The sequence below is a fragment of the Montipora capricornis genome, chromosome 10, assembly GCF_036669925.1.
Source record: "Montipora capricornis isolate CH-2021 chromosome 10, ASM3666992v2, whole genome shotgun sequence".
NCBI classification, from domain to species: domain Eukaryota; kingdom Metazoa; phylum Cnidaria; class Anthozoa; order Scleractinia; family Acroporidae; genus Montipora; species Montipora capricornis.
In genome coordinates, this window is record NC_090892.1 from 16,068,626 (window position 1) to 16,096,125 (window position 27,500).

General features: G+C 40.8%; 1 protein-coding gene across 2 annotated transcripts in view; it reads left to right on the top strand.

Moving 5' to 3' along the window:
• Positions 1-27,500, top strand: part of LOC138019378 (alpha-1,6-mannosylglycoprotein 6-beta-N-acetylglucosaminyltransferase A-like) — a 62,483-nt gene that overhangs the window by 23,085 nt on the left and 11,898 nt on the right. For both annotated transcript variants that reach the window (XM_068866146.1, XM_068866147.1), the window contains exons 2-9: positions 6,668-6,855; positions 11,604-11,702; positions 12,292-12,375; positions 13,729-13,893; positions 16,114-16,277; positions 17,898-18,032; positions 21,868-22,001; positions 23,140-23,273. In XM_068866146.1, coding sequence (XP_068722247.1) covers positions 6,668-6,855; positions 11,604-11,702; positions 12,292-12,375; positions 13,729-13,893; positions 16,114-16,277; positions 17,898-18,032; positions 21,868-22,001; positions 23,140-23,273 — 1,103 coding nt within the window. The remainder of the gene's footprint in view (positions 1-6,667; positions 6,856-11,603; positions 11,703-12,291; positions 12,376-13,728; positions 13,894-16,113; positions 16,278-17,897; positions 18,033-21,867; positions 22,002-23,139; positions 23,274-27,500) is intronic.

The window sequence follows — 27,500 nt, forward strand, 5'->3', positions numbered from 1 at the left end:
AACCGGAATAGCATCTTCGATCTGTTCGATTGATATGGCGGGTGGGTGAGGTCAAAACAAGACGCCTACAAGCGCGTATCCGTGGGATGCACAAACAGTTAACACAAATTGTCCAGTTACAGTAAACTACAACCACGGGTAAACTTCGGAAAATGGGGAGAGATTACCAGAAAAATAAAGCTATAACTTAACTAGAATTCGAAGTTATTTGTTGTAAAAACAGAAAGAGGTTATTTCTTATTATTATCCAGTGGAAACAACGAGGCCCTATTAGGGGCTATCAGGAATGCAGGAGATTTACGTAAAAAACTTATAGGGATATGGGATATTGGGGGGGGGGGGGGTAATTAACGGGATGTAGGATATTGAAAAAACCGAACTGGTATTATAGTGATACAAACCACAGGAATTAACGGGATACAGGTCAGGATATTTAGGCATACAGGATACTTAGATTCCTCCCTCCCCTAATGGGGCCTCAACAATCAGCACAGCAATACTATCACAATTCGGGCGTTATCCTAGACGAGGATATGTCTCTTGAACACCATGTTGCTGCTATTTGCAAATCCGCCTTTTTTCATTTAGTAGTAGGAGGGATGGATGTCATTGACTTGACTTATCACATACCATTAAATTTGATGTTAGGCTCATTGTCTACTTAACAAATATTCCAAGAGAGCTTGGATATGAGAGAGACACTGAGTATTGTCCCCGTAAAAGACTTCTAATCTTATATTTTTTAAAATTCTTTTTCTTTGCTTGATTTCATTGTTGTTTTTGGTTGTTAAAGACTTTTTCCAATCTTCTTTTCCCGTTTTTTGATTCCTGTGCTTGGCGGAATGGGTCTTGTATGCGCTCTGGGCCTGATCATTGCCACATCTATGTTTCTTTTCGCGATTTATTTTGTTGACGTTTACACAACCGATTACATATATATTAATTTACAATCTTTCATCTTTCCGAGAGGGTAGGAGATGAAAGACCCTGGGATCGCAAAATCCCAGTAACGAAGACATTAATCCCTTTCTATACTTGATTTCTTGCTTTCTAATGGCGGGTGTTGACTCACAATGACCAAAATGAGCACACTCAGAGTGTCTGTCGACTGTCACGCAGTAAAAAAAAAAAAAAAAAAAAAAGAAAAAAAAAAAAATCCGAAACCGTGCAAAGAAAGAAGCCAAGAAAATGAAATGTTACAAAAGACTAATACAAAAATAGTCTCAAGTCTCAAGTCTGTTTGGTGCATTCTTTCTAAGTTATTTGCTGAAACATGTCACTCAATTTTACAGAGCTTTATATGGAGACGCCATGTTAAGTTGGTGAGACCCACGGTGGCGAGGAAAAATGCGAGCAATGAGCAAAATGTCCGCGAGTATTATATGTTAAACCATCGAATAAGGGATTTATTATATTTCACTACAAAAATATGTTATTTGGCTTCAATTTTATTTGGTAAGAGTGTTTTTAAAAAAAGCATCATCTGTCCTTCAGGGCGCGTGCGAACGATGTAAACAGCACAAAAGCTAGCCAAATGTCCTTATTTGACTGGATAAACAAAATGACCAGTGACAAGCAATCACAAACCAAAGTCTCTAAATTCTCAGTCTTTGCATCATGTTGAAAACAAAAAAACTCCCTTTCCGTCCGTATTTGCTCTGTTCTAAACCGGTCTAACTGGGACACTAAAGTGTATTACCGTCTCATATTTTGCGCGTTTTCTTGACCAAATATGGTAAAATGGCGTAATAGTGGAATAATAAATTACAGAATTCAAACCCAAGTGCGAGTTTAACGGCGTGGACTTCGAGGCCGATCTATCCACAATGTATGCGGAAATGGGCCGATGCATGGTGGTGGATTTTCCCGAAGATTTTTGCCCTGAAATTGTTCAGGAGCCGGGAAAAGAACTTAAGGATATGAACAGCGAGGAATATGAATTTTACCGAAAAGAGCTGGTTGTCTCCCTCGGTGCCAAATTCAATAATCGCGATAGCCCTAGGGACAAATCTTTGCATGTAAAGGGGGGCTATCTTTTGCCCCTTATACAAGGGGCAAAAGGTGTGTTCCATTGAACACACTGGTTCGATTCGCAAAATGTTTGACACAATGGCCAGTTGAACACACTAGTTCAATTCAAAAAATCTTTTGGAGCGACTGAACAAACTGGTTCGCAAGAAAAACAGATCCATTGGAGTATTCGTTCGATGCAATATTAATGCTTACATGCAGTGAAACACGCGAGGCCGGAGCAAGATCTAAAAATAACTTAGACAATTCTCCTTCCCTTTAAAGCTTCCCGTTCTCAAGGAAAAATCGTCTGTTCACTTTATCAAATACTTTCAGATGTGAGGTTCAATTATCGCGGGCGAAAAGGATTTGGTATAGCTTATATTGTGAGCAAAGAGTGGTCTAGCGCGCGCTCAGAGAAGAAGAGAAGAGTGAGATTTCTAATCGCCGTACGGGAGTTTGGAAATACTGAAAAGAATAAAATTGGAATCCCAAAGCAGGGTTCAATTAATTAAACATCTGCGGGGCACATTTGTGACTACGAACGAGGTAAATATAGCAAACCATCACGTGACTAGAGTTGCTTCGATGGCTCAGTGGGAACTTACTCGCTCCCGGGGCGCGTGGCCCGAGTTCGAGGCGCGATGGTTCCGGTTGTATCGTACGGGATTCTTATCGAGCGGGTAAACTACTATCCCTGGAGTATGCACATTCGTGACTATGATGAAAAATAATAAAAAAATTAACAGGATTAAACTGGAATGCATAATGTCTAAATAGGCCATTTCCGAGTTCATGTCTGCCTCCTCCTCAAAGAGAGTCTAAGTCCAAAGTTTTTGTGATGGTAATTAGTTCCACTTTACACATGAATGGAAGCTAATTATCATAAGAAAAACTTCGCACTTAGACCCGCTTTGAAGAGGAGACAGACATGAACTCGGAAATGGCCTATTGAATGCGCAATGTTGAGGGGCACACTTTCGAACCGAATGGTGTATTATCGTAACGAATGGATCACGTTTAAATTGAATGGTCGATAAAACTTACTTAGCATAGGTTGAGAGATACATACTTGCGAACTGAATGGTCATAACCAAATTGAATGGATCACAACCAAAGTGAATTAATGACTTAACCGCGAATGGCATTCTGGGCAGTACTCTGGGGACCTACAGTAGTACGAAAACTAAGAACCCGGGGTCTTATGTCTTAGTTTTCGAGAGTTTTCGTAACACCCGACGGTGCCTACTAATTCAAAGGTATTTTTGCGCGATTTATTGAATATGCGGGAAAAGTAGATCTTAACATGTATTTTTAACCCCGCATTTTTCGAAGATAATCAACAATCTTTGTAAAAATCTTTAAAATACAAAGCAATCATATCATAGATCTTTATTTACCCTCGGATTTTTAGAGTAGCTTGGTGTAGCTAATATCTCCGAGCATTTACCCCCTCCCCCCCCCCCAACCATTACACACCACAGAAGACAGACAATAACACCGGGAACTACATGCCCTACACTTTGCGACAAGTGTGCGGGTTCTTTCACGTCCCAGAGGATTATGAACATTGAAGGGTTGTGAGACGGGACCTCCGGCTTATCATCCTTATCCGAGAAGACTAGAGAGTCTAACCATTTGCAGATGTAATTACAAAGGCAGCACTTTTTCCTTAGTAATTTAAAGACCCTGAGTGTTGGTCAGGCCGGAGTTGAACTCACGACCTCCCGCGTGACAGCCCGGTGCTCAACCAACTGAGCCGTTCTTTTCCAAATTGAAGCTTAATTATCTCTGAAAAATGCGTGGTTACCCCCAATTTTCTTCTTGGATACCAAGAGCACTTGCTAAGTTCCGCTTTCTCCGCATAGTTTTGAACCGCGCAAAAATATCCCTGTATTAATAAGCATCACCCATAGGAAATCCGAGTATCTCGAGATGCGCAGAACGTCGTATGCGCAATGACAATATTAGGCAACGTCCTTAAATTCTTCAAGTGAGATAGCGGTTACAATATATTGAAAGCTAACCAAATAAAAATGGGTACTTATACTTGAATCTTTAGAACAACATCGTCTAAACATGAGCGTTTAGACTTAATTTTGCGGATCAGCGCTGGTTGAAATGAGCGCTCGGCAAGGATCTCATGGATATACACACCAACCATAACTCTAAAAAAATGACCATTCTAAATCAGTTTCTAGAACTAAATTTTGCTATAGCAATAAGATAAACGAAAGTTTAGACCTAATCACTGAAATGGGCACTTAGACTTAATCTGTAAAATGAGAGTTTAACCTAGTGGACTCGTGGTGCAGAAGCTAATACTATCGATGTGCATTTTACATCATGTAATTATTGTGAAATATCCACAATCATTAACCGCGCGGCCATGGGCCGAGCGCGGTTCTTGCTCTGCACGTTGTTTATTTTTTTTACGTTTTGTCAGAGAGCTGAACCAGACTTCCACTCGGCCATATAGTCAGTGGGACTTCCAATCACGCAACTTATTATGTTTATTCGCCAAAAGGTGTAAGAACGTTAATGTTCTTAAAATTTTATGAATATTCCTCTCTTTATTTAGAACAAAATATATTTCCTTTTTGTGTTATTGAAGCGCTTGATTCGAAGCGAGTATTTAATACATAAAAAGGCATTACGTAATCCATGGAAAGTGTCGACGTTGCAATTTTCATTGGAAGGGAAATAACCACCGTACTAAAGATAGCAGTGGATAACGTAATTCTTGAATTATGTCACTCGTGTAACTACTTTGCTAGCCCTTTACTGATGTAAAAGGCCAATTAAATTTAATCGTGACTTTTAAGAAAGAAAGCTGTGAGTGGTTAAAAGTGTTCTTATCGTGTCGTTCATACCATACATATCCCGAAGAAAGTTCTAGATTAATTAAGACCATTACGTCATCGGATATTTTACAACGGCTACGACTGATGGTGCTATCGGAGATTTCACCTCGGCTATAAGTGATGGTGCAATAGCTTCGTGTTGTTGTCAGTTGTTGTTGTCAGTTGGTTAAGTAAAATTGTGCCTATAGTCATCAGTGAATCAACAAGGACTGCTTTGGAATGTGCACTACGTTGCGACTATCCATAGTGGTAAGAAAAGAGATAAATTTTCAAAGCGCGGTTATAAGATCTAAACGATCTTCTTGTTCTCTCTCTGCCAACATCCAATCACAACCCGGTGCGAGTCCGGTGCAATTCCCGTATTTAGCCGCTAGTGCCAAAACGATTATCTTGAATGGCTAAAGTACTCTGTACAATGACTGCAAAAATTTTCGTGCGCTCATTAGCTAATTTTTATTGTCAATAAGGAGACTCATAAATTTATAATTTATGCGATAAACAATGTTATGACGAAATGCATGATCAATAACAGGACAGACGCATGAAAAACTGACATCAATTTGTTAAACAGAGAGTAGACAATGGGAGAACGAAGAGCGAAGTGAAAGACTGCAACAACAGCATCGAGAGAAAATGCATTTGCTGTCAGATCTCTTCGACGTTCTTAACGAGTTGAAAAAGTGAGACGTGTTCCATTGACTGCCATTGATTCTGGAGTTTGTTGTAAGAAAAATAGTGTTTTGAATATGCAGTATCTCATTTCCAAGTAAAATTTCAATTTGTTAAGCGAGCGAACAATGTACATATGAGGATTTGTGCATCTTGAAGAGTACGAGTATTTGTAACTTTCGAGTATTTCAATGTATTTATACATTGAAATAATTTAGTATTTAATGCTTTCAGAACAATATTATTATTCATGGGGTTTTTGCAGTTGACCATGTAATTGAGAGAATTAAAAAGTTCTCTAACCAGGTTGATTTTTACATGACTCTTGTAAAGTCTGTTTTGTGTGCTTCATTCTTAGAAGCGTGCAGTATTAGTAAGAGTGTAACTCTTGGAATACTTTAATGCTAACTGCTGGTAGCCCTTCAATTTTGTGTTCTGTATAGTGACAAAAGAAGACATCCACCCCAGTCTCAGCTTGTGCCATGACAGGTTCCAAATTTGGGAACAATCAGAGACCTGAAGGTTGTAGGATTACCCTCTGGCTAGGCATAAGAAAAGTCATCCAATGTCAGTCAATCCCATCCTTGGGAAGGGGCATTTGTGTGCCATCTGCAGCTGGCAACATTGATTACAGCTTACTACCAGTATTAATTCCCTCAAGGAGAAAAGTCATGTGATTACTCATTAATAATATTAATGAGTAAAAATTCGAGATGACGTTGTCGTAAGTAAGCGGAAGCAACGCACGGGTACCACGCAATCACGTGAAAATTGCGCCATTCAGGGGTCGCATTTGATTGGCTATCTGTAACTTTCTTTGATCATTGACCAATCAGAATGTTTGGTTTGTTACCCCTTTATGCACTGAATTACCTCTTTTCTCAACTGTGTTATCCGAAAACTGCATTTCTCTTACTAATCAGAACTGAGTAGTGTTTTCATTTGATTATAATGAGGACGAATAACCTTGTTTTCAAATGATGCCCGACTACCAAGAATGGCAGAATCCTTTTGAATAAATGAATGAATGAATGAATGAATGAATGATGAAGAATTTACTAATTTTAAAAGAACAAGCTGATTATGAGCCTCCAAAATTTATCCTTGTTTTTCTTTTATTTTAGATACTTTAATAGTGGACAGGTCAAAAGCGTCTTTAAGACTGTCACCAAGTAATTTCGTCTTATCAAATGTCAAGGAAGTATTAAAGACAAGTAAGATATCGCAAGACGTCGATCAACCAAAAGCCCTTGGGAAAAATTGCAGTATTCCGGATGATTGGCTTTATCCGTTGTGTGCGTACAAAGTTCAGGTAAGCGAATAGGAAGGTGTGCCTCCAAGAAGTCCGAAATTACCATGATCAGGGCGCAGTTATTCCAAACGGCTTTGGTGATTGGTTATTACAACGGCCCAAGTGATTGGTTCGGCAAACAATAGGCACAAGTAAGTGTTATTAGCTTTTGCCGCCCTAGAATTCCTTAGTTTTTCATGGCTAATAACTGGCTCGTTATCAAAGCTAAAAGTTAAAATTGCAGATTTAACGAAGTTTAACAAGTTAATTTACCTTTGAAGTCAATTTGTAAAACTCGACAAGTTTCTTTGTTTTATGTTTTTGTTCGCTGTTTTGGCCCTGACCATGCACAAATCCTAACCCTTTTTTTTTCTAAAAGACAGCCAATCAGAAGTTTTGATCTTTATGCTTCATGCTCCATGCATAAAGACTGATATTGTTGGCAAGGCGATGCTTTGGACGAGCTCTGTTTGCTGGGACACAAATAATACCACATATCCTTTTGGGGATCTTGACTCTCTTGAAAGTGAGTGAAAGAGGCCCCACTCCGGGCTTCTTCACTAGATAAGATCTAGAGAAATTCCCGGATGACATCAATGCCCCAACTGCATCGTGAGAAATAACTAACTAAGCATGTCACACTCAGCATAAACCCATTTATTTCCTCTAGGCAATAAATTCCATATTTGTTCAAAAACGCATTTAAAAGATTGCGCATGGTCACGGTCACGTTAACGTGAGGCGCGCTCTGTCACTGTTCACTCTTTTGAATTTCCAAGCGATTCATAACCAGTCCATCTATATGAACTATGATGTGACTTGATACCTCACTTGCAGTCTAAACTCCTTATCATTAAAGAACTTTGCTCTTTGAAGGCCTTGCATACCCACAATCTACTAGATTTAACATGTAGTACCAGCTTACCTTTGAATGAATATACCCTACCTTTGTGGCCTTGCCCAACTAAGGGCTTCTTGTGTCTTTAGTGTATTGATTTGTATTGTCTTACTAGGTGTTCAATGGTACGAAGTCCATGAAGATCTTTAAAAAGAAACTGTTTAAGTACCATTACATTGTCAGTCAGTTTAGCACACTGAAGGCAGACCTCTCCGAAATGTCACTTTGCGTCAAACACTTACTCTCGGCGAGGTCTAACGATTTTGCGTTTTGGCGTCTAAATCTCACTTACGGTCATTGTTTTGCCACAAATGAAGCGAGAACCTACTAGCGCGAAAAGACCATTCAAAATACTGCTTACTGGCTCGAAATATTCAGTCTTTCTTGGATATAATTGTTTAGCGGGTCCAGCGGGGAACAGGTCTGTACAGTTTTCTGTATAAACATAATTCAGATCTATTCAGTAAGGCTTTAAGGACGATGCCTACTATTGCAATTGCGCATACGTTCTGCACATCTCGAGATACTCGGATTTCCTATGGGTAGTGATTATTAATACAGGGATATTTTTGCGCGGTTCAAAACTATGCGGAGAACGCTGAACTTAGCAAGTGCTCTTGGTATCCAAATTGAAAATTGGGGGTAACCATGCACTTTTCAGAGATAATTAAGCTTCAATTTGGAAAACAATGCCATACATTGCTTTGTAATTTGAAGTTTTTACAAATATTGTTGATTAATTATCTTCGAAAAATGCGTGGTTACCCCCAATTTTCTTTTTGGATTTCAACATGTGCTTTTCCCGCACATTCAGTAAACCGTGCAAAAATACCTTTGAATTAGTATGCACAGTTCTTAAAGACTGATGTCACATTTTAAAGACATTCTCCCTTTTCATGTTGGCTCTCCCGTCTCCCTATATTTCGGCGTACTTTCTCCCTCCTCCCACTATTTTTCTAGGACTAGGCCAATTTGGGTAAATCTTACTCTTGGATAATGAACTCTTGATCATCAACCGAAAACACAGAGGGACCAGGCCGTGGGCAAGTAGTGAGAGCTTTGGCCAACTTCGGCGTCGTATAGTTTGATCAGTGACACATTCTTCGATAACAGTCCAATGATAACAGTCCAATGTTCGCACGGAAAAGTCGACCGCAACCACCGCATGAGATGGTAGGAGGGTTCACGGGGTTTTGAGTTCTTGCTTTTCTCCCAACTGTCTTCGTCTCTTCATGCTGATTTCGGTCGTTCTTAAAAGCTGCCTTCATGAATAGTCGTTCTGCAGCTTCCATCTCCCAAATGGCCTGGTCGATTTCCGTCCTCTTCAAGGCAGCCTTGAGCTGGTCTTTGTAGAGTCTTTTGGGGGCACCTCGTGGTCGTTTTGCTAGATGCGTCAAGTTCAGAGAAAAGGACTTGGGAAGGCGGGAGTCTGTCATTCGGGCAAGATGCCCAGCCCATCGTAGTCTATGCCGGGTAATGATGGCTTCTAGGCTTTTCATGTCTGCTCGAGTGAGGACTTCGTTGTTAGTAATTCGATCGGTGTTGCCACTTAATTCGCAGAATTTGGCGAAGTTTGGATGGGTGGAATCTTTCAAGTTTTCGGATGTCTCTTCGGTAGAGGGCCCATGTTTCACAGGCAATACAAAAGGGTAGAGATGACTGCAGCGTGGTAGTCTATGAGAGTGGTCATTTAGGTTCAGCCCTGGATTACTGACGACTGTCTTGAGGAGTTTTCTATCTCGCTCACGTCGCACAATATAGGCGAAAAATTCTGAAAACACGGACATTGGTGTGACTCGTGTTTTCAGAGTACAAATATAGAATGAAAGTTTCACATTTGCATGCTTACGTTGTGAAGTCGTTAAAACCTCAAATTTAGTGATTTCACGACGTTGTTATTAAGAATACCGCAAAGAAATGTGCTAAAACGCTTGCTGCACGTGTGGTACGTACCGCATGACGGTTTTTCCCCTTTTAACCAGTGATTTTTCTGTTTTGTGGTATTTTCGTCGACGTCGGCATCGCAGGTCTTAAAGTTCATAATGGGCATTGTGTAAAACGTAAAGAAACTATACAATTTACATGTATCTGATGTTTCAGATGATTCAAATTTGAACAACAATACTTGATACATCCTTAGCCTCACATTCATGAGAAAAATCATTTGTCTTGAAAGATAAACACGAGGCTAAGGATGTATCAAGTATTGTTATTCAAATTTGGGCGCCATTTATGCAAAGGGTCTATGCCGTAGTGATCAGGAGAAAATATCACAATGCATTGCAAACGATCAATTAGTATTGAGAGTACTCACCATGGTTCAAGGTTCTTATTTAAGAAGCAGCTCTTTGCATCTTCGTCTTTCCTAATCTTATAGACTAGACCCGCTTTGACGACGGTGACTCTCCTTCCCTCCAGCTGATGGTTTCGTGGGCCCGTACCGGTAATGCCATTTTCTGAAGCAAGACGATTTTCCTGAAAGTGGTCACCAAGCTCCTGGCCTGTCTATATGATGTATACAATTCCAGGGAATTCTCGACACGAAATATCGTAGATAAGCTGGCTGGTGACCTGGAAAAGTGACCTCGAATCTTGATTTGGCCTTTTGTAGTCATGATACTGTTTCCGGCAGTCAAGTTTGGAGGTGAACTGGTGGTACTTGGTTCTGATTAGATAGAGTGTCCACTGGCCAGCGGGGGTCTCTCAATGTCATTCTTCTGAAATATAAAAATGCAACTCTTAGTGAGTAGTTTCAACAGTTGCATTTCTCAATTGAATCATGCCTACAAATCTGGGTTTTTGGTTGTCTCTTCGCCCGTTGCCAAGAAACCAGTTTGTCCTCCTTCTGGCGGGCGCATCACAAGTTGCAGTCTCAGGATATCAAAGACATCGAGGTTCTTGATGTTTTACGTGATTACGAGGGGGTTCTCTAGTCAGTTGAAGTGTTTAGATTGTTTGCTACTCTGTTTTGCTTTTGCTCGAGGTCTCGCTCTTTGAACTGAAGCAGGAGCTTATCAAGTGGAGCCTCTATCTCCACTAATTCCTTGAGTCAACCCTTTCCCGAGTAACTTTATTTTTGGGAACAGGTTTCATCCTCGAGAAGTATCATATTTCCCTTGACGCTAAGATAGCTTTGTTTTGAATGGCTTTTACAACAGTGGCCGTGCTGAATCTCCCAAGGGGGATTGGCCTTTTCTTGATTTGTACTTGTACTTGCATGTGCTTATAAAATTAATTAATAATTCATGAAGGGGTAAGCCAATCCAAAAATGCAATTTTAGTCACATGAATATCACTGTAAACTCAATACAAATTCTAACTGTTTGAAAGCTCGGGGAGGGCTTGAAAAGATAGCAGGGAAAAACTGGGGTTTATGAATTAATAATGAATTGTTGCTCTCAAATAAGTATTCTGTATAAAATTCATACAGAATACTAATAGATCTATTAGTATTCTGTATGAATTTCATACTACAGTTTTTATACTACAGTTGTTAAAAGTGGCATTAGAAGTAACACTTGTAACAACACTGTGTACCGACCACCTGAACGATTTCCAAGTTCTCCCACGAACTTTGTCATCCAAAAGTTTAAAGACAGAGGAGACATTTGTGCGATGTTAACGGTTAAATCCTGAACTTCGTCTACCTTCCCGTAGTCAAAGCCCAGCGACTCATTTGCCGCTACTTTATTTGAGCGAGCACTTTGCCACTCCTCGAATATCTTTACGCTCCATTTAGTACTATTTTTTGTATTTTGGGGAGTAGTCTCTTGCAACCAAGCTGCTTCTTGATGATGTGAGCTCAAAACTGGGTCCCCAAAATGTCCTAAAATAAGAATTGAGTGCTGTTTGCATTATTTTGATCTTCCAGTGGATGAAAGCCCTTTGGACAACAAACAAGGCTTGTTACATCGACCGACATCACATGGACCCAAAAGATGACTGTTCTATTTTGATATTTTTAAGTGAGGTAAAATGATAGTGGAGCTTTTTTAAATTCATAGCTGGTGTCCAGCGTAAATTAATGCAATTGCTAAATAAAGGTTGAACATGCACATTTCAATCGTTCTGTCCTCGTGACTACAGTAGTACGGATTGTTGAGTGAGAGCATGTTCTCTAACCCATTGTCTACAGATTTCAAGTTTACAGATCCCCTCTACCAACCCCTAACAACTCGGTCTGCTGCGCATGACTAAGTTAAAAATGACGCAGCAACCTTTGAGAGACCCAGGTTGTTCTGCTCGATAAGGGCATGCCTGGGAACTAGGCCAGTGCTCATTTATCGTTGTTATATTAATCAATCTGAAGCAGAACTTAACAGCGAGACTAAGCGGAAACAAAAACTACTTAATACTGATCGCGACTAAGTTGGTCTATTCGATCAAAAACGGAAATTAAACTGAACAGTAGTTTCCATTTTCTTATAGGGACAATGTCCCCCAATGTTAGCCTCACTTACTTGTCGTAATCAGGAATGTCTTTATATCAATACAGACCAAACCTGATGCCGTTTTATCATTCTTTATGTAAAAGTTTTTTTGCCCACTCCTGTCACCAGGTTGAAGCATGGTGTCCTATTTTACCTTGGCGAAGACATCTTTATAAACATTTGGCCAACAAAACTCAACACAAGTATCAACAGGTTTCTTATACAATAAAATTAAACGTTACATGGTGACAGTAATGATAGCGAAGATGCGAGACATTGACCCTCATAAGTTTCTTTCATCGGTTTCAGTTGGTTTATCATAACTGGGGCGAGAGGTAATGACGAAAGTAACGCCAATAAGTTTTTATAGGGCAATGTAAGAGCCCATGACTAGGAGCGAACAACTCCCATATTAACCCGTCACGGCATTTTTACAGACCGATCTATGTTTAAACCACCTTTTCGGCAAAAAAAAACAAAAAAACAAAACAAAAACAACAAATGAATAAAAAAGGGCAGTTCCGGTTCGATGAGGCTATGACGTCAAGTGAGTTTCTTGTGATTGGTCATCGGGCTCTTGCGGGAGTCTTATTCGTGGGAGACTCAATCTTAAAATAAATCGGGCTGTGAAAATGACGTGAGAGGGATATAGAGCTGTTGTTCGCTCCTAGTCACTAGTCATGGACTCCTGGCCAATGCCAATAAACGTTTATACTTACTCCGGGGGGAAGGATGGGGGGGGGGGGGGTCTAAGAAAGGAGAGATGTAATCTGGAGTGATAGTTCTCTCTCAGCGTTTTTTTATGGCCTTCAAATATACAAAGCGAGTGATGCAGATCTGAACACTACACAATTCTTTCTAAAAAAGTGTATTAATAGACGCTTCAGTTCAAGCTTTTATAATCTGTTCATGATGTTTTTGAGAAGTATCACAGGAGAATTCTCAAAACGGTACGCAGCAACATAGCTCAACCTTTTTATACCTCTTTACCTAGAATAAAGCAATCCCCCATTAAGCTACGTAAACGTTGTGGACAATTAACGAAAATCTGTACAGAACGTAGTAGAATTAATCTTAGATATAAGTTAGCAATGTAGGGTTTTTGCATTGGTTAATTTGCCATTGTGGCCAATTCTACGTTGTAAGCGCATATTTTAAATATACTAGTTAATTTTAATTGTATCTTCTGATAGCATTTTTCAATATTATTCAATTATTATTATTATTATTATTATTATTATTATTATTATTATTATTATTATTATTATTATTATTATTATGGCAGTGTACATTTAAGTATGCCTAGGCATGGTTACGTTAAGTCGGGCAGGCTAGCTGTGACCGACAAAACAAAACCTATAAATATATATTTACACATCTAAAACTATCTATCTTATTCGATTATATTCATTAAAAATCAACGGAAAAAAAATTGTGTGAAATTCTTAGAAAAGTGGTCTTTGATCCCCTCCGCAACATTACCGTTGCCATATCATGCATTTTTCTTTCATTAATCATAAGTGACCATTGGAAAATTTAGTCGAGTGTGTGTTTATCCTCCTATAGGTGAATATAAGAGGCGACGCTAAGGACCTCTTTCGGAAGCACTTAAATGACAGTAAATATCAGTGGATGACAGACAGAATAACGAGATTATGGCCAGAATGGAAACTTGCAGCCGAAGAACTTCAAGTGGAGTCTCTGACTGTTAGGAATAGAAAGCGGAAGAACGTAAGTTCGTTTCTTTTAGGAGGCAGTGTGGCTCAGTGGTTAGGGCGCTTGCCTTGAGATCCGGGGATCCCGGGTTCAAGACAAGTTCTCACCACACGTTGAATTTGTTCCTGGCAGTCATTGATTTAACTTCTCAGCTGCGCTCGTAAATAGCCAACTGGCTTGCCTCCGGCCAATATTGTTGCTGAATGTTCTGTTCTGTCGTGATTGTGTTTCAGTAGCTCTGAAAAGCCCCTATGGGAAGTAGTCAGTTAAGTATGTAACGTATATCAATTGGACTATGGCAAAGCATTTTCACTCCTGTTTTCTGCGCTAAAGGCTTAGTCAGGTCAAGTTATGAGAGAAATGATATTTGACCGGAGCGTATAAGCTAGGCACGAGGAAAACAGGTAAAGTGGCATTCAAGCTAAAAGAAAAAAAACTTCTCCGAAGGAGGGGTGAATTTAAAGAGATAGTTAAAACCGACAAAGGGGCGGAGCACAGTGGCGGCGCGAGGAGTGACGTCAAACAAGGACTTTGGCATGACACACCGGCAAACTCGACGTTTACGGATAATCGTAACTATTACAACATTTTGTAGTCTGATTGGTTCTGTGTGCGCCTATTTATATCGTATTTGGCGCGCGATCACGTGGATCTTTTAAGGTATTTAGTTTGAACAACTCCAAATTGGATACCTTCAATTAGACACATACGCCACCTTCGACACCTTCGAATTGAGGGATCTTTAACGTCCCACAGAGTTAATGAACACGGGTTGTGAGAAAGGACCTCCGGCTTATCGTCCTTATCCGGAAAGAGTAGAAAGTCTAACCATTTGCAAATGTAGTTACAAAGGCAGCACTTTCCCCTCAGTTATTTAAGGATCACAAGTGTTGGTCTGGCCTGGGTTCGAACCCTTCACCTTCCGCACGCGAGTCCAGTGCACTCTCGATTCACTCTCGATTGAGCTAAGTGGTCGGCGGTCGGTCGAGAACATACTTTTGGGATTATGACCGGAATTCAGCTGTTTTAATTTTTTTTGCAACTTAAAATTTGTGGATTTTAAGCAGAGAGATAAAAAAGAAACTGCAATGAATTACTTACCCTCCTAGTCCAACTTTTCTGGCAGAAATTTCTGTCATTACTGTTTCTATCGGATTTTAATCCACAAGAAATGCCGAAAAAGTAGAAAGTATCCGAAACGTTTATCTTTAGAACCTGGAATATTCGAAAAAGTCATGGACCCTGCGAGGACCGGGGCCGGAGCTAATCAAGGGGAGCCTCGATCTCCACAAATTCCTAGCGTCAACCAAGAGAAAATGAGGGGACAGAGAGGGAGGCTCAAGGCGTTGGCCGGGATATGTCATGTCCACGAAAGTTATTTTTAGACGAGCGGAAGTCTTTGTTCTAGGGGAAGTCTGTCTTCCGAGACGTCCGCATGCATTCTTGCTTCGCTCTCAGGTTCTTAGTGAAAAGAGAAAATGATGGCGCACGTGGAAGGCTGATGAATATATATTTTCTTTCAAACATCGGACCGAAGTTGGCCTGCATGCGGACGTCTCGGAAGGCTTCCGCTCGTCTAAAAATAACTTTCGTGGACATGACATATCCCAAGGACTGGACCGGGAGCATCCTTCTCTGTCCCCTCATTTTCTCTTGCGTCAACCCATTTCCGATTAAAGTTGTTTTTAGGAACAGGTTTTTCCCGAGAAAAGTATCACATTTCCCTTGACGCTGAGACAGCTTTGTTTTGATAGGCTTTTACGACAGTGGGTTTGCTGAATCTCCCAAGGGAAGCGTTCTATAAATAGATTTACTTCGGAAAGGGGTGACTCCTAGGCCAAGTATGAGAATTTGAAGCTCCCCTCGATGAGCTCCTGTCAAAGACGTGGACAGCTCCCAAGAACTCTTTTCCCGGTTCGATAACAATATTAGGGAGCTTAAGCATGCGGGTTTTTTGAGACGCGGACGGCAACCGGAAGAGAACATTTCGCGTGCCCGGGACAGTGGTGTCTCCCAGATTTTTATACTAATTATCTTTAATGGAGAAAAGGTACTTAGCAATGTGAATGTGGTTGTGTGAAGACAATATAAAAGGGAAAACAGCTCACTTCCGGTTGCCGTCCGCGTCTCAAAAACGCTCGTGCTTAAGCTCCCTAATGCCTACTCGTCACGCGTTTGTCCTCTGACACATGAGGAACTCACCGGTTATTGTATCTGATGCTCTTGTTCTAACAGATCTTCCTTTACATGGGAACCTATTCTTTGCAAGTAAACTGGCTTGCAAATGCTTACAAAGGCGTCCCTCTTGGAGAGATGGTGCAATGGAGTGACCTAATAGCTTCTGTTTACGCACTGGGACATAATGTCACCATATCGGCTGAAGTGCCGAACATGATGAAGTAAGTTTTTCCTCGGAGAGCCAGGAGCCAGGGGTGGTCAGTTGGGCGGAAAAAGGTGTTGAAAGATTGTCGCCGACTGACATCTTCCCGGTCCTCCACTGAGTTTTGAAGGTCGATCAGGACATTTGCATGATGACGCCATTTGACTACAAGTACCAGAATCCTTCAGGTTTTGCTTGTCTCAGGCTATGTATAGCTATTGTTACTTTTACCCCACTGGGAATACAAAAGTTAAATAAGAAAAGAAAAACAAACTGAATTCTGGTAAATAACACAAACAGCGGTGATAAACATTGTATCCCAACGCATTTTTATAAAAACTTGACGTTTCGTATGCTCGTCAACACACATGCATTTTCAAAAGTCACCGTTACAATTTTTTGAAAACTATATATATATCGTAAACATGAGGGGTCTGGAACCTAGACTGAGAAAAATGATCTGCGGCAGTACGTGTCTAGACATAATGAGGAGTAATAGCTAAAACAGCAATAACTTCTCACTACTAATATTGACATTAAGGGAAGGCTTTAGCTCTTGAATGAACAAAGTCTCTTTAATTTTGCAGTAAAAGTCAGTTTTTCCGGACGCTAAAATGTCAAAGTGATCCAATTTAATGTCGTGGCCAGTGGTTTTAAATTTCTCAGTCTAGGTTCCAGACCCCTAATGTTTACGATATATATATATAGTTTTCAAAAAATTGTAACGGTCACTTCTGAAAGTGTGTTTTGACTAGCATACGAAACGTCAAGTTTTTATAAAAATGCGTTGGAATACAATGTTTATCACCGCTGTTTGTGTTATTTTCTTAATCAAGCTACGATGGCCTAAGAACAAGAGTTTATACGATACTGAATTCTGGTAGTTGTTGTCAAAATCGTGAAAGTTGCCTATTAACAGGGTTACGCGCGCACGCAGCTAAAAACCCTTTCGAGCCTCCTTAATCTGGTAACCTACACACGCCATAACTAAGAAACAAGCGTTAGCTGAATGAATCAAATTTCTATCAAACGTAGCACACCGGAAGTGAAAATACGGCGTAAAATGTGCGCGAACCGGAAATAAAACCTGTGGGAAAAAATTGTCTTTATCTCGAAATTTTGCCCGGTGACCTATCTTGATTTTTTTGCATGCACGTATCATTTACGATGGTACTTCAGATAAAAAAGTTTCAGGGAAAGTTATCCAGTATCTTAAATTCTACTGCATAACTTTTTGTCCGATACTCTCTAAGAAGTTAATTAAAGAATTAAGTGAGATTTCCAACAAAGAAATAAAAACTGTAGGTCACCTACTTAGTTTTTCAGATAATTTTCAAAAACTGAAATTTAGATAGCCTTTTTGTGGACCTGACGAGTTGTCATGGTAACCGATATGACGTCATAAGTGTTCTTAAAGTATTGCCCAACAATAGAGTTGCAAAGATATTTATAGTTTGCCTACGCTTTGAAATATCCTTCTTTGGTATCTTTCATCGTTTCACAAACACTATAGCAACGAAAAACCCTTTCGAGCCTCCTTAAGTCTTGTCCGAGAAGAGTCTCTGGTCATCATATAAGTGATGAAACACAAGCCTTGACGGCTGATCCAATCCATAATAAATTCCCCCCTTTTATTCAGAGTTTTGAACGCAAATGCAACCACCAGCAAATGTGGCAGAAGCTTGAGACAAAATGAATTTGATCTCATTTTTACCGACTACATTGGCTCGTGGCTCCTGCGACTAAAACTGGGACCAACGGCTTCTCAATATCGGTGAGTATTCAGACATAATCAAAAGCCTTTTTCAAGCTTCTGTAGCAAATAACCACATCGTTCAAAATCACCGTGCACCGGTGGCTCAGTTGGTTGAGCATCGCGGGGCTGTCATGTGGGAGGTCGCGGGTACGAATCACGGCCGGATCAACACTCAGGTCAGGATCTTAAAATAACTGAGGAGAAAGTGCTACCTTAGTAATTTTACATGCAAATGGTTAGTAACAAATTCACATTCATTTAAAAGACAGTTTATGGCTTATGCTAATCAGATATGGGAGGAACATTTTTGCATAAGATATAGAGTGGAAGTATAAATGTAGGAATAGTAGGCGTCGCTGAAGCAATTTTTACTTTCGTAAACAAGCGATGCCATTTGGACGAGGCAAATGAGGAAAAGAATACTTAATCTGTGATTAGATTGGCATTAGAAAAAGGTGATTGAACGATCTCGAATTCGGTTCAATGGATTAAGAGCAAATGCACTCAACCTCTGCACTACCGAAACAACGGCTTCAGATTTGCAATTTTAAAGTATTTAAATGAAGCTAATCCTAACAGTTTATTCAAAGTTAACCGAATGAAAAGGTTTGGTTGGCTTGGCTTCTGTTGTTTGTGAAAGGGAAATACGCGTCCCTGAAGGGGAGGAGGGGAGGAAACCAAGTCGTGACACACAACAGAGCCCACGTGGAAATGAAAGAGGAAGAGTTTACCGCGAGTGACCTCTTAAATAGGATAGTAACAAATTCACATTCATTCAAAAGATACTCTATGGCTTATGCGTATTATATATGCAGTTGGAAATGAACTCTACGTGGTCCTGGCGAATGCGCGCGTTTGGAAGAATGATATGAGGTGGAAAGGAAGAATCGTAACACCGACCCTGAAAATATTCCTTTAAAGGGCGTGAAAAATTACAGAATGTCCACACCCAACGAAACGTAGCGATAAATTTCATCTGCCTCGGGGTAGTTATCCCAGATAGTCCGCCATTTATGACAATGCTTTTAACGTTTCCAGCAACAAAGTTGTCATTATCTCAAAAAGGCATGTGAACAGGTCAAACGTAAACCGAACCAGAGGAGATTATATCCACTGGGGGGGGGGGGGGGGGGGCGACCCAGCTGTGGAGCCTTCACTCCTAATTACACTAAGAAGTTTTGGACGGAACCCGTTTCTAAAAGCGAAACGAAAAAGAAAACGAGGAGAACAGAAGGGGAGCGAAATAAAACCCCACTACCCAGTCGAGCCAGAAATCCGTTCGAAGAATTGAAAAAGGTTTTTGTTTAGATTACCCCCGGCACAAGACCCCGTGGACAAGACTCTTTTCAATCTCCTTGGCAATAGCAATCATATATCTCCTCCTTATCGCCCAGAAGTTGAAGGAGGACTGGCTGAAACGAAGCACGCGACGAGAGGGACCTGGTCTGCTTGGAGGTAGAATTGTAGCAGGTGGCCTGGGCATAATTTTTTTCACTTGCTACGTCAACCAAGTGCTCCAGCGCTGCTGTGACGGTGTGCGCATCAAAAGTGTCTGCGGGACGGGAAATGAGCTGCTTTAAAGTCTGGAGGGCATTATGGACGGTGTTTCAATCAAGCTGGCCTTTAACAGCAGTAATCTCCTTCTCAACTGCAGTAATTTCATCAGGGGCGGACTCAACAGGCGAGGGGACAAACAAATATTTGATGGGAACGAAAAATCACACCAGCAAATATTACAAACAATAAAAAAACTAGGGAAAATTGAATATGCCATTTTGCACGTAGCAAAAACAATTCGAAAACAGAACCGACAACAGACAAACCCAAAACAGAACACTTGATACAGCAAGAGCGAAAAGAATTATTTATGGACATTGAACTAGCCACAAAGGCTAACTAAAATAAACGCTTCGGTTACGATTTGGTTGTTAATCGTGTATACGTGTACAAGTCAAATAAAGGCTAACGCAAAACGATTGGCATTAAGACTATACAAAACAAAACACTTGTCTACCTTTCACAAGCCACAAAGGCTAACGTAACAACTGACATTCCGGCTATATGTTGCTCAAGCGACAAGCGCTAACGTAAATCAAACAGGAAAAAAAAAACACTTGTCTACATTCCTCAAGCCACGAACGCCCACTTAAAAGGACTGACATTCCGGCTATACGTTGCTTGGGCGACAAGCGCTCGTAACCACCATGCGGCCTACGTGAAAAGGCAACACAATAAAACAAAAAGGGAAGGAAATATTAAAATGGGCAAGGGGTTGGGAAGCGCCTTGCGCCAGTTGAGCTTGAGGGGAAGGAGGAGCAGCCAAAGCCTGGAGATGGTCCTGTGAAGGAGCGTTTGGAGTTTGTGCCGTAATAGGTTCAGCGACGTTGGCGAGAAAAGCCAAAGGGAAAACCAAGCCGCGGCACTCAACAGAGCCCACGTGGAAATGAGAGATGATGAGTTTACCACGAGAGACCGCTTAAATAGGATAGGAGAAGACCCTGGGGAATAGCTAGAAGGGGCGTGGAGAATGCTATGTAAATTTAACCATGAAGCGAGAAACACTTAAGATATTTTGTGCCTTATGAATGAATGAGAATAGACTTTCAAGTCTTGTCGAATAAGGGCTATAAACCGTAGGTCTCGTCTCACAAATATCTTCTATGTTCATAAGTTCCCTGTGGGAGGCGCGGTGGCCTCATGGTTAGTGCGCTCGACTCCGGATCGAGTGGTCCGGGTTCGGGTCCTGGCCGGGGACATTGTGTTGTGTTCTCGGGCAAGACACTTTACTCTCACGGTGCCTCTTTCCACCCAGGTGTATAAATGGGTACCGGCAAATTTAATGCTGGGGGTAACCCTGCGATGGACTAGCATCCCATCCAGGGGGGAGTAGAAATACTCCTAGTCGCTTCATGTTACAGAAACCGGAGATAAGCGCCAGCCTGATGGGCCTTCTAAGCTCGTAGCAGACTTTATCTTTTTATAAGTTCACGGTGGAACGTTAAAGAACCAACACACTATTCGAAAAGAGTAGGGGAAGGAGTCCCCAGTGTTGTGGCTGTCCTGTTCTCTCTAGCAGAAGTGGCTGGCTTAGCAGTGATTTCTCCAAAAAGGCCTATGGTGTATGAGGCTGTAAGTCAAATTAAAGGACTTCGCCGAGTGCTGGAATATGTAGATGTAGAAGTAGGTAGATCATCGCAGTTACTAAGCAACAGTTGCAGCCAAGCGCAATATTCAGGCTGGAACGGAATTCGAACCCCTGACTGCCGTGCAATGGGCCATTCCCGAGTTGCTGTTTGTCTCGGTTTCGAAGTGAAGGGAAATGAGTTTCATTTGCATAAGAATACGCAACTCATTTCCGTTTGAATGGTTGTGCACCAGGACTCGCTTTGAAACTGAGGCATGCAGCAACTCGGAAATGGCCTATTGGACTGCACTTGCTCCACCAACCGAGCTCTCAACTGAGCTAGCGCTGTCCATTTGCGAGTTCAGGCTATATGCCGCTAGAGGGGAATGAAATTGGAATATATGCGTATGATATTCATATATTCTTAATTAATTCAGTCAGAAGCCCATGGTCTTGAAACGTGTAACTTGAAACTCTTTTCCTTGGAACAAAGCTGCTGATTTTAGGACACCAATTTTATGCCCAAATATGGACAAAATTAAAATCGAAGCTGCACGCGGGGAAATGTGCGAGCTACGTGAAATCCAAATGAGGAAATTTTTAAACTAAAAAACCGCCAGCTTTGAACCAGAGTTAAACGCTTCAAGGTCATGAGCTTCTGATTCATACAATCGCCAGAAACTGACTTTGCTGCTGTCTACCATTTTAACGATATTCTTTTACTACAAGGTGTCGTTTAAGGATTCTGGATTCCTTTGGCACAGAGCCAGAGTTTAATTTCGCCGAATATAAAGATGCGAACAAGTATAAAGCTAGTTGGGGCAAAGCTGATGTACACTTGAGACAAATGATGACCATGTTTCGTAAGTATAGATTTCATTTCTACGTCCAGTTCCTTTCGTGGTTTATTCCTTCACTTCTTATCTGTGATGAATCTTGGGGACACAATAAAGGGGCTATGCACACGTTATTTTAGGATGCTTAGGGGAAATCTTTAGTTAATCACGAGTTTAAAACTCGAAAATGGAAATGTGGAATTCCTTTACTGTTAAAACTATCGTTACATTTCAAACAAGATAATTCTGAGCAAAAACGCCTTTTATCAAGGTGATTTGCCGGAAACTTGAAAAACGTCGGGCCGACCTTTTTCAAGATTACCCAAACGCAATCCTTTTCAATCTAGCCCATCTGTGTCCATCCATGCTTCTCTTTTATTTTGCTTTATTTCACATGTATCTGCATATTTTGAATCCCCAACTTTCTTTGCGGACTCGCCATCTATCGACACGTATCCGGCGAATCCGGCATGCGAATACGCAACTTTTTGAATCCGCTCTCCAAAGCGGAAACTTTTGAATCCGCAAAGAATTTGGAATTTTGTGGACGGTCAAATTCGCATACTTTTAAGTCCGATGACGTTACAAACTCAATCTCGTGTTCAGAGCCCTCGTGTCTTTTGGTGAGCGCCAAGACACGGTGCTCTGGAATAATCAATTTCCGGGACTCAAAGCTTTTAGGAATTCGGGTTTCACCGAAAAGTGAAATGGGGCGATCATTAGAATTCAAGGGTTTATAACAGCAGCGGCAAATCTTCTCGTTTACAAGTTTAATCGGAGATTTTTGCGCCATGTTCGTAACACTCCATGTTCGTTACACTCGGTAGTTTACGCATGGGCCGTTTGATAAATCAGTAGCCAATCAACGCAGTTCTGAACACTGATTATTCCAGAGCTCCGCGTCTTAGCGCTGACCAAAAGATACGTGGGCTCTTGGAACGAGATTGTTACAAACTCAGTTGAACGAAATGGCGCATGATCTGTTGACAATACTGACTACTAGAACGAATCTGGATACATGTGGCCGGGCGAACTCGAATTGAATCGTGATACGTGGGAAATTATATTCGGATACGTGTGGACGGCACCGTAATCTTAACATGCTTATTCATTCTTTAGTCTTTCGTTGTTGTTCATATGCAGTCTTGTTCATTGCCTTACACAGCCCACAGCCCGGACAATCTCTTCTTGGGATTCGTCGTCGACAAGGCAACAACCATGGAAACAAATCCCCCTAAAGTCAATAAAGTGGAAAAGCCGATCGGAGTATTGTATGCTAAAGATGCAACGTATCTTAGTGTAAGTCATTCAAATTAATCACTATTAGGAGCCCGTGTGATGGGCTCTTGCCACCTTATGTTATTTAACAATTATTCGCCGAAGTCGAAGTGACTATCGGTGAATATTCACCGATAATCACTTCGCCTGAGGCGAATAATTGTTTTAGTATAAATACACAGGCGATTATTTCAAAAAACGCGAAATCATCTTCACTTACAGTGACAAAACGATTACTGGCAGCCATTTTGTCCGTCGAGGTGATTATCGGCTGATAATCCGAGATAGATAGCGAGCCAATGAGAGCGCGCGATTTTGTATAATCACCTTTGTATTTATACTAATAACAATTATAAGCGTGGATTGGATCGGATGAAAGATGCATATATTAGTCTTGATTAGTTAACGGTTTAACCATAGGGAGTGGGGCCTCGCATCGTTTTCTGAAAAACCTGCTTTAACGGTTTAATTTTTAATGCTCGTAGCTAAAGAGTAGGAAAACTTCTTTGCTCCGACATTCGGTTTGTTTAAAGCCTTAACCTGCGAACATGCTCTCAATTGGGTTTTTGGCAACTGCGTATTCAGTATTAAATGCTAAGGGACTGGGCTGAACTGTTTTTCGCCGCTTGGTCCAATCCCTTAGCTTTTGACTGCGCTTCCAACTCAACATCGCCGAATTTTTAACCCCAGCCAGGTGAATGGTGACGAAACTCGGAGGACTGGGGAGGAACATTTTAACGCCGTATCCCACAACCGCGGGCGTCCTTATTTTTGAATTCAACATGGCAGAGGCTAGGTGAGATGTCGGGTCTACTTGAATGTTCATTCAGTAACAGGAAATGTGGTAGACACGGAATGATCTGTTGAGTTTTGGCGATGGAAATACTGCAGGGAGTTTTGAAATAACACCTAAGGCCGCGCGCGATTGTGGGATACGGCGTTAAAATTTTTCTTCCCAGTCCTTCAAATTACGTCACCAGATCACCTGGAGAGAACCACTTGCGGGAAGAATACGATTACCTTGGAAAACAAACAGAGCTGAAACGTGGGTTAAAGAAGTAAAATGTTAACAGCTGATATATTTCGTGTTTTGAACATTTCGTATGATAGCAGAACTCAAACATTCACTTTTGGAAAAACCTTCACTTGGCGAACCGAAAATGTTATTAATTTTAACCTGACCAAGATTGTATAAGTAGAAGTATGCATTAACCACATAACGGGGTCATGTAATGATCATATCAGGTCATACTGACATTACACTGTCGTTGCTGAGTTACTACATTTGTAGAGCGTGAAAAATTGGGGTAAGTATAATCTGTACGCTCTAGAAACTTTATAGCGACACCATGTTCTCTTTTCTCACTTTAAATAATTAATTAACTAATTAATTAATTAAGTAAGTAAGTAAGTAAGTAATGACAACATTTAGTATACGCTGTTAAAAAGATGTATTTATAGGTATTTGATAAATAGCTAACGTCACATGCACACAGTAGCGATGGCCTCACTTGAGTTCTTTCCATATACAGCTATTTCGAGAAAGTTTGTCAAGAATAAAGTGCACGCGACAATCGCGAAAGGTAATATGGGATATGATCAATACACTGTTGCTAACGACTGTAGCTGTCGAACCTACTTTTGTTACTTTCCTTCAGCACTCGCAAACATATATCAGTGGCCTCCCGTACGATTCTTGTAAATTTCTTTGAAAAACAGCGCACTTAAAATCACCCACAATACCTTTCAGGATTGTCGCGTGCACTTTTTCCGACAACGTTTCTCAAAATAGCTGTATACATACACACGCTACTTAGGACAACACGCACTTGCACATAATAGTGATTGTTTAGTACCTGCAAACGATGTGTGTAGAATGGGCCATTTCCGAGTTGCGGTTTGTCTCGGTTTCGAAGTGAGTCTTGGTGCTCAACTATTGTAAGGGAAATGAGTTTGATTTGCATAAGAATACGCAACTCATTTCCATTTGAATGGTTGTGCACCAGGAGTTGCTTTGAAACTGAGGCATGCAGCAACTCGGAAATGGGCTATTACAGACTTAACTGATTAGAGTGCAATGTGAAGTGCTTGTTTTCTACCCCATATGAACCATGTGAGCGTTAGCCCTACTAATTAAAATGGGCCCACAGAAGGACAGAGAAAAACTCTGACCAGGGTGGGAATTGAACCCAGAACCTTCAGGTTAGATCACCGCTGCTCTAGCGACTGAGCTACAAGGTCAGACGGGAGCAGGCCGTGGGAGCTGAAGATCTTAAAGTCACGGGAGTGGGAGCTGAAGATGTTAAGTCTGTTGAAATATAGTGCTTCACGGTCAACGTTTGCAAAAACGTAACCCTTCCTGTGTAGAATTACATCATATTAACTTAATTTAATTATTATGTTGAAGTAGATTGATGCTTATCGTATTTTAGCAGTATGTGATGTGAGTATATAACTTATGTATGTAATATATAATATATTTAGGAAGTGCTTGTTAAAAAAAACGTTTGTAGAGCATTGTATGTTGTCATTAATTAAGTTTTGATGCCCGGAAAATGAGTTTCTAGGATTCTAATTAGATCATTCAATCTTGGTTACCAGCTCATTTACGGTTCATGATATTGTAAAATGTAAGAAACGTCCGGTTTTGCATTAGTCCTTGTTAGATATGAAATTTGTTTTTTCACGCCTCTTCGGCCGTTTATTATCCCATATCCAACTCACGGTCATAGCGGGAAAAAGTTATGGTCTACAGTTTTTGTCGTTAATTAAGGTCCGAAACAGTTGTGTCAGTGTTAGTTGACGTTTTGTTTCCTGGCGTAGCTCAGGAGTTGAGGTGGCGGACTTGTACGTGAATACTCCGAGTTATGTTGCTTTGACCATTTAGCGGGAGAAGTTTGTTTTAAATCATATTTGAGTTGACTCCGTCGTGCTAGTCTTCCCCTTCCAGTTACGGTTGCTATTCCTGTTGTGTTTACACGGTCTCACAAGCTCATATTGAAGTCTTAATAAGGGCAACGAAGACGCCACGAAAACTGTATCTAAAAAATATTATTTCTCGTTATTGCAATCATTTCGCAATTTCTCTTAGTGGTGTGGTATGGATAGTGTGTATTAACATTCCAGGAGCAAGACCGCATGAAAAATTAAAAGTTTTTCATCAGGTGCTTGCGTCTTCCACATAGCCTCAAATTTGGTTATATTATGTCGTTGTCAGGAGGACTGAGAACGGCAAATACATGTATCAAAATCTAAAACGTATGGGCGGGGCATTCAGAGCCATGTTGTTGTTTTTTTCATTAAGGCCATAGGAGAATCTTTGTTTCCATTTTTCTCGCATTAGGACAAGTACAAGTTACAACTAATACATAATCTGTGCTGGAAGCAGGAAGGTGCGATGAGGTTGGACAATGGACCCTTATCAAGAGGCAATTGATTTCGAGTTCATGTGTTTGGAAACGAGTTTTACCGCGCAAAAACAAAATTTCTAGTTCCTCGGGACTCGACATAGCCGCTGTTGGCCGAGTTGGAAAATACCATAATACTCTTTGTTTGACCCCTCAAATTTTGCATAAGATTGTTTCCTGTTTCCCTTGGGACTTACAATGGCCGATACCAAAATTAATGATCATGCGTGAAGCAGACAAACAGGAACTGGACGTAACCATAGGAGGAAGGAAAGTACGGTACGCAGAGCATACCGTCTTGATAGCTGAGAGTGAAAAAAATCTTCAAGTAATGTTGGATCGAGTGCGAAAATCAAGAGAGGAATACGACTTGAGGTTAAATGCAAAGAAAACTAAAGCTATGCTGATCTGAAAAATTGGACGAAGTGTTATCAAAAGTGTTATCAAGTTGGAGATGAGAAGATAGATTTGTGCTATTTTGGAAGGGAAATTACAAGAGATGTAAGGTGTGAAAAAGGGGTGAAGATTAGGATAATGAAAACGAAGACTCAATTCGCGCAGCTGACGGAGTTTTTGTCCAATAGGCCATTTCCGAGTTCATGTCTGCCTCCTCTTCAAAGCGAGTCTAAGTGCGAAGTTTTTGTGATGGTAATTAGTTCTACTTTACATCTGAATGAAACCTAATTTTCATAACAAAAACTTCGCACTTAGACTCGCCTTGAAGAGGAGGTAGATATGAACTCGGAAATGGCCTATTCAAAAGTTAGTTCGGCAGCAAGAAAACACATGATAATATGATATGTGTGGTCTGTTTTACTCTGTGTAGCTGAAATATGGTGTT